The following is a 10,378-nucleotide window of genomic DNA, read 5'->3' as shown; positions in this document are numbered from 1 at the left end:
TAACAGGTTTCCAAACACCGATATACATGTATATTTCACCTGTAATGTCTGTACATGACATCTATGATATCATACCAACCGATTCCACTAACACGCAAACGCAGCCATGCGTTTGCCCATTTTGGCCCCTTGATGATTTCTTTTATTGCCGAAATAAGACCGCTGTTTCTGCCCGCTCTTGTTAATAGGAAACGAACGCTAACAGGATTTCTGTTACTAGTATCTAGTCCAATATCCGGCCGAATGTAAATTCTAGGTGTTTGCAAACTCATTGACCTTATTAAATCTCTAAAGGGTTTGCCGACCTTCGCCAACACAAACTGGATTGACGGGTTTGATTGTATGCAGAACTTAAAAATTTCAACTTGAATGTGAAGTGGTAACATCAGAAATGGAAAAGTCGTTCGCTTCTGTGCCCTCCTATTGTTTATCATATCTTGAAGCTCTTTCAGGGCTGAACACACAGAGACGTCACCGTTGTCGCCAGTCACCGTTGTCGCCGGAGTCACCGTTGTCGCCAGACGCAGCGTTGTCGCCGGAGTCACCGTTGTCGCCGGAGTCACCGTTGTCGCTGGAGTCACCGTTGTCGCCGGAGTCACCGTTGTCGCAAGAGTCACCGTTGTCGCCAGACGCAGCGTTGTCGCCAGATGCAGTGTTGTCGCCAGACGCAGCGTTGTCGCCGGAGTCACCGTTGTCGCCAGACGCAGCGTTGTCGCCGGAGTCACCGTTGTCGCCGGAGTCACCGTTGTCGCTGGAGTCACCGTTGTCGCCGGAGTCACCGTTGTCGCAAGAGTCACCGTTGTCGCCAGACGCAGCGTTGTCGCCAGATGCAGTGTTGTCGCCAGACGCAGCGGTGTCGCCGGAGTCACCGTTGTCGCCAGAGTCACCGTTGTCGCCAGACGCAGCGTTGTCGCCTGACGCAGCGTTGTCGCCAGACGCAGCGCTGTCGCCAGAGTCACCGTTGTCATACGACTGTTCTAAGCGTGATATTATGTCCTTGTACACGCGTTGATTGATACGGATACTAACGTAATGCATGCCAAATCCTTCTGGGAAATACCCCAATGCAATTGTTCCAACATCACCATCGAACTTTCCATCTGCTGACACAATTGATGAGTGTTCTAGTCCTCGGGTAGAAACTACCAGGCACTGCAAATTATATTCTCTCATAAGTGCAATGAGCGTGAGGTTGTCGCCGTATGGCCCATTCTTAGACATATTCTTAACGTATTCATCAAATGTTTCATCATAGACAAAAGTTTCATAGAAATATCTGTTTTCTACAATGTGATGGACTGCTTCCTTACGTAAAGCATCTACGTCTTTGTATATACCAATTTTACCAAGTTGATGCGATATAGCAGCAAATTGACAATTTCCATCCGGATTTGGGTCCATGGCAATATTCACCCCATCCAACAACTGCAGATTTTCATGGTGTGTTAAAACATGATAGTACTTAGTTCTGTGATTTTGTTTCTCTGAGCGGTTCTGTTTTAATGAATGTTTTTTAATTTTTCGTTGTTTCTCTAACGCAACAGTTAGGCTAGTCATGTTTTCGACCCCAACCGATTTGCTTACGAATCCAAGTTCGGGTTTGTTCGGTACTTGAAATGACACGATATAAACACCATTTCGTTTTACTTTTTCTACCTTGCCTTCGATAACATATCTTTTGGTTGGCACCCTGGATTTTCGAAAGGGATAGCGAATTAATACTGTCTCTCCTACTTTGTACTTGCTTGGGGAAGTTGCGTTTTTCAACAGCGACCTGTAAGCCTTTTTATTTGCTCGCCGTATGGTTTTCTTTATTTCACGAGAACTATGACGTTCTTTGGTAAAAACATGACTTCTTTCGTAGTAGGCTTCAAAGGGCGTGAGACCCCCAAGAACTCGTTTGAAACTTGTGTTTATGGCATAGGCTAAATCTTGAAGCCCTTCGACCCAGTTAAATCCACGTTTACTTTTTGTTGCAAATAGAATCTTGGCCTTTATAACACTGTTTGACCTTTCACACTTGCCCTGTGATTGAGGATGATACGGCCTACTATTGATCATTTTGATGTTGTACTTGTTCAACAAAAGTTTCATACTAGGGCCTTTAAATTCCAGTCCGTTGTCACATTGGATGATGTCAGGGGCAAGGTTAACCATCAACACGTCCTCTAATGCCTTTGCAACTTCACGCGAACTCTTCGTTTTCAGGGGTTTTGGCATAACGTACCTAGAATAAACGTCCACGACTTGTAGAATATAACTGTATGTGGACCCCTTGTAGCTAACACTTTGATTTTTCATGTTAATTATGTCAATCTGCCATCTTTTGCCTGGTTCCTCTTCTGTAATTGTCTTTGGCTTTGGCTTGTTTGTAAATCTCGGATACTTCTCATGGTAATACTTGCTATTGTACAGTATTTCAAGGATAGCTTGTTCCGAGAACCCCGTGTAATTTACTTTCAGTTTGTTGTAAATAACCCTTGCTCCACATCCTTTGTTTTCCATGAACATCTTCTCAACAAATCTAGGAAGATCTTCTTTCACAAGGACTTGCTTTCCGCCACACAATAAAGAACCCCGGTCACCAAGCTCGAAGTCCTTACGTTTTCTAATCATGGCCAAACAATTATTCTCTTCAGGTGTCCGTTTCTTCACAGGGACATCGAACGATCCGTTTAAACATCTGACAATAATGTCGTACTTCGACCTGGGCAAGCACCCTAATTGCTTCCTTTTTCTCCTAATTGCTTCCTTCATCTGAAATAATATAATAAGTTATTATACATTTATACTTCATTAGTTAATAGAGCTTGTATTGAACACCGCGTGTCGAAAACGAATGTCTCACGACATGAGCTGAGCTAAAATCACTCGTCTGATAGCTCCGCTAAAATTTACAATCCGAACTTCCGGGCAATATGCGCAATAAAAGTAGCAAGTACTTCATGTAAAGTTTCATTGAAATCCAACCGAATTCAAATTCAGGGGAAAAATAGCGGGCAAACTTATGGCGGTCAACGGACAAACGGTCTGTAGAAACCAATGCTACGTGGATGGAAGGGATATAAAGAAGGGGCCCTGGGGGCCTAGGTCGCTCACCAGAAGTCACGACTAGGCAGGGTTCGAAGGTCAAAGACCTATAAACTCCATAAAATTTAAAATGTTCAAATCTACAGATTACAGGAGCTCGATCTGATTTTGGTGGAAAATACACTTTCGAAAAAATGACTGTAGCTTAAATATTTTAGCAGTTTAGGAGTTACGCACCCGGAAGGAATGCCACGGACAATTGGATAGACGGACGGACAACTGCAAATGCACTCTGAGGGGGGGGGGGGGGGCATAAAACATAAAAATCAATGCATGTTAAAACATCAATGCATATTAAGACAACTGAAAATTAAAATTATGTACAGTGCTTACTGTCAAGAATTCTTTTGAAGTTTGAAGAAAGTTTGGATTTCAATTCTTTCTAGTCGAAAATCACAACTTTTCTTGCCGACCGCCAAGTCAAATATGGTTACTGACTTCTGAGTAAGACTCGTGTGCAAAATTCCCGCCTTTTTAAAGCGGCACGTTATCAAAGAAAAAATCGGAAACTTCAAAGCTTTGTCGGCTTCTCAGCAATATGACGTCGGAACGACAAATCAACTTTACAAAGTAATGTTTAGGAATACAGTCACACCTGTCTAAAGCAGCCAGTCAAACATCCTTATTTTTGGAGAGATATATTCATTTAAAAGAGCTCAAAATCTCTTAAATCGGATTTTGGTGAAAATACACTTTCGAAAAAAAAAGTTTTAAAAATTTGAAAATTGCTATTGATGATCTCCACGAAAGTATCTGGCCCGCCCGGGAATCATCCCAGGCCGCCTGCGTGCCAATCTGACGCGCAACCGACTGAGCTAGCCGGCGAAACAGTTACACAACCAGCAAAATCCATGTAAAGTGTGGTTAGGTTAGCTGTTTCTGTTACTGCTAGTTACGACGACGACGACGACGACGACGACGACGACGACGACGACGACGATGATGATGATGATGATGATGATGATGATGATGATGATGATGATGATGATGATGATGATACTTTTGTCACTTCCAATATTAGGTTAATACAATGTATTTGAGTTTGAAAAAAAGTTTACACATCGGCAGACTATTTCATTTATTAAGAAATACATAATTTATGTACCATATACGTAGGCCATTTTCATTTTTATGAGTTTTTTTGGTATGTACCAAATACGTTTTGGCGAGCATAGAAAAACTTATTCCAACCGAATATGGTACAATGTTTGTACCATATTCGGTCGAAAATTGTACCATCTTCGGTCCGAGTATGGTACATTTGTACCATATTCGGCCGAATATGGTACAAATGTACCATATTCGTTTTTGTACCAAATACGGTCCGACAGAGCAAGTACGAACGGCAATTTCCTTCGTCAAGCACTTGCCACACATGAGCAACGCTATGTGACATTCCGAGGCGCGCAAAACCTGTGTAACTTTCTTTAAAGTCAAGGTCATATTTACATGTCTTAGGTCAAATATATGGACATTTAACAGCTTGTCTGGTCTTTAACGTTATAATTTATCAGGCAATGTAAAATTATTTGCCGTAATTATTAACGTGACTCGCACGCGTTGTCCCCAGCTTAAAGGTCAATAAACACTAAAAAGGTCATCGGATAAAAATGGGAATCTAACATTTGTATGTGTTCAAACATGTCTTAAGGTGGCAAACTTATCTGTTATCACATGTAATATTATTCTAGTTTTGCATTATGCTTACTTTGTGGAAATTAATTTAATTAACTTCTTTTAAAGATTGTGCAAACAATATCTATTTATGATTATTGAAACAATATCTATTTTATGATTATTGCTTTACGGTTACATTCTGAAGAATTCAAACAAGTGCAAAAGGTCTGATAAGACCTTTATCAGAGGGGGTAATCACGTAATAGTCAATATGGCGACGTCCATGCCGAGGCAGGTATTTTTCGCCGTTTTATGACCTTTATTACTTGTTTTAATTTTTTAAATACCCCTCACTTTCCAGCCACATCAGCAAAAAAGTCACTAGAATTTATTTGGTTTAAATATTCGCTATAGATCTCGACTTAACTCGCTGCAAAATTTCTTAGCGGGATGACATAATTACACTCCAATCAGATAATTTGCGGAGAATAAAGTCGAGATTTAAAGCGAATTTTAATACGAAATAAATGCTAAGCAGCTTCGTTTACTTTGTATTGTCGCAATAGTACTATCGCATTGTCGCCACCGTATTGTAGCACTGTCGTCATCGAATTATCGCAGTATTGCATTGTCGCCATCGTACTATCGCACTGTCGCCATCGTATTGTCTCACTGTCGTCATCGTAATATCGCATTGTCGCCGTCGTATTGTCGCACTGTCGTCATCGTATTATCTCATTGTCGCCATCGTACTATCGCACTGTCCCCATCGTATCATCGCACTGTCGTCATCGTATTATCACACTATCGCATTGTCGTCATCGTATCATCGCACTATCGCCATCGTACTTTCGCACTGTCTCCATCGTATTGTCGCACTGTCGTCATCGTATTATCGCACTATCGCATTGTCGCCATCGTACTATGCACTGTCGCCATCGTATTGTCACACTGTCGTTATCGTACCATCTCATTGTCGACATCGTACTATGGCGTTGTCCTATTGTCGTCATCGTACTATCGCATTGTCTCCATCGTACTATCGCATTGTCGCCATCGTACTTTCGCATTGTCGCTATCGTACTATCGCACTATTGCATTGTTGCCCTCTGGATTTTAATGTGTTACCACGATGGCCCTAACGGTATTCCGTAACAGTTATATATCTGTGTATTTTTCAGGTTTCGTTCTTGATACCAATTGTTATAAATAAAATCCGACTATCTTCGACCATTTGTCTACCAAAAAAACTCCTGATCAGCAGACGATTTATTGCACCTGTAAAGACTGATGGTCGACCTCATTTCAAGTTACTCCTTGCGAGATATGTTCTTCTGATTTATGTTTAGCTTACAGACCTTAAAGGGGCCTTTTCACAGATTTTGGCATTTTTTTAACTTATTCATTAAATGCTTTATATTGATAAATGTAAACATTGGATCGTAAAAGCTCCAGTAAAAAATCAAGAAAAAATTTAAAAAAAGGAAAAGAACATTGCCCGGAGCAGGTTTCGAACCAGTGACCCCTGGAGTCCTGCCAGAGTCCTGAAGTAAAAACGCTCTAGCCTACTAAGCTATTCCGCCGAGTACACATTCTGGACGTATTTTATACCTTATATAAGCAATCATCGTAGTTTCACAAAATTTAACGACAAAAACAGAACTCTCCAAATTATTCAATCGTTTCGCGTTGCAACGCTTTATAATTTTTAGGTTTTAAAATCGTCAAAAGATGCATATAATGGCTATATTAGAGCATGGTTAATGTTCAGTATTACTGTTTCCTCACAAATATCATAACTAAAACGAAAACTTACGAATCTGAAACAACTTTTTTCAATTTTGTCAATTTACCAAAGCGTGAAAAGATCCCTTTAAATGGGCCTTTTCACAGATTTGGGCATGTATTGAAGTATGTCATTAAATGATTTATATTGATAAATGTAAACATTGGATCAAAAAAGCTCCAGTAAAAAAAAACGAGAATAAAATTAAACAAAGCAAAAAATGTTACCCTCAACTGGGCTCGAACCACTGATCCTTGAAGTAAGTCTTTTGCTTAGACCACTCGGCCATCTGTGCTCATACAATTAGTGATGTATTTTATACTTTATATAAGCAATCCTCGTAGTATCACAAAATATGACGACAACAACAGAACTATCCAAATTATCAATCGTTTCGCGTTGCAACGCTTTATAATTGTCAGGTTTTTAAATCGACAAAAGATGCATATTATGGATATTTTAGAGCATGGTAAATGTTCAGTATTACTGTTTCCTCACAAATATCATAACTACAACGAAAATTTGCGAATCTGAAACAATTTTGTTTTTAATTTTGTCAAAACGTGGAAATGCCCCTTTAGTTTGCGCATGTTCCATATTAACTTGAAGGAATTCAGGGAAAAAAACGAGTGCCGATTTTCGAGATGACACGATAAGCGTATTTGTCGCGGAGGATATCTGCAATATGGTTTGAAGACTTCAAAACAGTGTTTAAGTACATCACCGATATGGTTTTATTATTTTACGTTTGAGAACCTTGTGAAATTGGGCATGAAGTACATCCCACACATTTTAAAAATATACTTCGGCCATGTAAGTGGATATGAGTATATCTTGACGCCGTATAACTCACAATCTCGTCTAACGTTTTTTAGCGGAGACCTTCGATTCAAACCATAAATTTATGCAACACATTTCATCTTCGATATTGTTCAGTATACGTACATTTATTAACATAGTAATTGCATTATTTGTAAGTTTGCCCGTGAAGGATAACTATAGTTTATTGTTTCGTATGGCGCTTTCTACAAACCGTGCAATGCCCCTTTAATTGAACCGGTCTCTTGGTAAACCTTCATTACTTCATGTGCGTTAAGTATTGGCTTAGATAAGCCTGTGCAGCCCAAACAAGCGAATCAGGGACGAAGGGAATTGTCCTTTTAAATGAAGTCTGTTTTAAACAAAAATCAGTCTAGGCGTAAAGTGTCGTCTCTGATTAGCCTGTGCGGATTGCAAAGGCTAATCTAGGACGATACTTGACGCACGTGGATTGAGCCTGGTTTTCCACGAGATCTCAATAACTTTTGAGTAAAATAAAGTAAATATTATATTACTATAAACTTTTAACAACACACACAACTGAAAGAGACAAAAACAGTTGACAAATGTTTTGCGATGTTTATTTCTGAATAAAGCAATACAGTAAATACACACAAAAATACTACGCGTCATAAATAACAATAAAACGCGCTCCGGAAAAATGAAGCTAAATGCATGTGCGTGAAGTGTCGTCCCAGATTAGCATCTGCAGTCCACACAGGCTTATCAGGGAGGCACTTTCTCGTTATACTGGAATTTCGCTAAGATGAGACTTTCTTTAAACGAACAATACAATAAAAGCGGAAAGTGTCGTCCCTGACTATCCTGTGCGGACGTCACAGGCTTATCAAGGATGACACTTTGATGAAATAAGCCCCGGTTTATTCAGAGCGCGACTAATATGGAATTGTCTAGTACTGGAATGCACCTAATCTAGAAACGATGACATCATGTATACACTAAAGTGCAAAGCGAGACATACAGGCCTATTTCCTTCAATACCATCAAACGAATATTATACTATTAAAATATGGTAAATTGTATAACACAGATTTTTCCTATATATTGACGGTATATTCTAGCACGATAACGCAACAAATTACTTGACATACATAAAAAACAATCCGAATGAAAATGGTATGCAATATTATACACTATATAGTTTAAATGACATTCAGACGAATATTTTCAGTAAATTATGTTATTGCCAACTTATTTTTTATGGAAATCATTATCCACATTAAACACGACTTATATTAAGTTATATGCGAACAAAACATGAACTAATGTGATTCATACTGAAAATATTTAAAGTTGTTTTTCAATAAAGGCCCTTGACAACTACCCGGTACGCATTGTTTTTAAAAGTATATCTTAACATATAATAGTAACACTAAATATCATAAGAAGGCCAAATAAAAAGATTGCTCCGTTTCTGGTCCTTGGATGCCCATCATGGACACGACATTGATCTTTCAGTTAAAATCAGTGGAAACGACATCGACTTCTATCTTTAGATGCGTGGACAAAATCGTAACCTTTCACTGAGAATCCATTAAAATTTGACATTTCACTACGTGTCCATAAAAATGACATTGACCTTTTACCACAGTGGCCAACTCTTCTTGTTTCCGCGGAGACTTGATTTAGCCTTTGACGTGTCGTCTGGACAAAGTTGGTCCTGAAGTATAAATATATTGTTCACTTGACGTGAAAATTACAGTAACATCTAAATATATTTAACAAGGCCGAAAATCATGGGCACCACCTCTTTTTGTACATGAAAACGGTACTGCCGTGGTGGCGCTTAGGACCGGACGTTTTACAAATACACATTCTACAAGATGAGTAAGTTAAAAAAAAAATAAATTATTATAACGTTTTCGTTTTAAATCGGGAAATGTAGTGCGATAGAGCGGAGATTATTTTATCCCAACATGTACAGAAACATACAATAACAACCCATTTGGGAACGCGAGGACCTTTTAAACTTTTCACATGATGGATTTAAAACAAAAGCAAATCAATGGGTTGTTTCTGTGTGATGTATATTGGTTCATCCAAATTATCGCTAGCTAAATCAAACGATTGCTTTCGGCAAGTTGCTGCATTCACAAAATATTGGCTTCTTGACGATCATAGGGCGCCAATGATTATGGGCTTACAACAGGAGGTTGCGCCAAAGATTAGGCGCTTAGAACAGGGGGTGGCGCCAATGCTTAGGCGCAAAGAACAGGAGGTGACGCAAACGATTCGGCATTAAGAACAGAAGGTTGCGCCAATGATTAGGCGCTTAGAACATGATCTGGCGCCAATGATTAGGCGCTAAGACAGGAGGTGGCGCCAATGATTCGGCCCTGACAACAGGAGGTGGCGCAAATGATTAGGCACTAAGAACAATAGGTGGCGCCAATGCATAGCTTAAACTATTATAAAATGACCCAATTTAGGTAACGCTTTCTACGTTTTTTGGTTTCTATGAATTACATTTGATGAACGTGATGAACGGCCCTGTTACAATGCAAGGTTGAGAAACAACATACATAAAATTATATTAACTTTTTTCTGCGTTTTAAAAATATTTTATTTTAAATTATAGCAAAAACAATATGATTTATTGAAATGCTAATCTACACAAATGATGGTACTTGTGTTAAATATGGTTAGACAAAATGTTTGGAAAAGTATATCAATTTCACTTTAACATAGGATTTTTAATGATCATTTTTTTCACATATATTTTAGGAGTGACTATTCCATATATCACATGTTTAAGGAGAGGCTATTTAACAAATCTTTTAGGAGAACATATTTCACACGAATTTAAAAAAAAATGGGAATGGTCTTAAATCTTCTGTATCGCTCAAATGTTCGATTAAACATAACTTCACATACTTGCATACACAAGATGCACTTTCATGCAAGTATGGAACAAACGAGGATGCACACAGATTGAACAAAGTGAACATACCTTCGGTACACCCATGCATCAGATCCATGCTTTCGAAAGCTGGGTTTTAGAACATATGCATGAACTATAACGAATATGCTGCGTATCCTGCTGCT

At 39.0% G+C, this 10,378-nt stretch overlaps 1 protein-coding gene across 3 annotated transcripts in view; it reads right to left on the bottom strand.

Annotated features, from left to right (window-relative positions):
• Positions 1 to 7,914: 7,914 nt before the first annotated feature.
• The window catches only part of LOC127857714 (pleckstrin homology domain-containing family A member 1-like), a 45,539-nt gene continuing 43,075 nt past the window's right edge, over positions 7,915 to 10,378 (bottom strand). For 2 of the 3 annotated variants that reach the window (XR_008038575.1, XM_052394376.1), the window contains exon 14: positions 7,915 to 8,993. Coding sequence is in view for 1 of the 3 variants with exons in the window: in XM_052394374.1 (XP_052250334.1) it covers positions 8,916 to 8,993 (78 nt within the window). In the remaining 2 variants the exon portion in view is untranslated. The remainder of the gene's footprint in view (positions 8,994 to 10,378) is intronic. The other variant, XM_052394374.1, reaches the window with a different exon arrangement.

Source organism: Dreissena polymorpha, chromosome 14 (genome assembly GCF_020536995.1).
Source record: "Dreissena polymorpha isolate Duluth1 chromosome 14, UMN_Dpol_1.0, whole genome shotgun sequence".
Lineage (NCBI taxonomy): Eukaryota > Metazoa > Mollusca > Bivalvia > Myida > Dreissenidae > Dreissena > Dreissena polymorpha.
The sequence above is the reverse complement of the archived record's forward strand: the minus strand, read 5'-3'. Positions and strand labels throughout refer to the sequence as shown.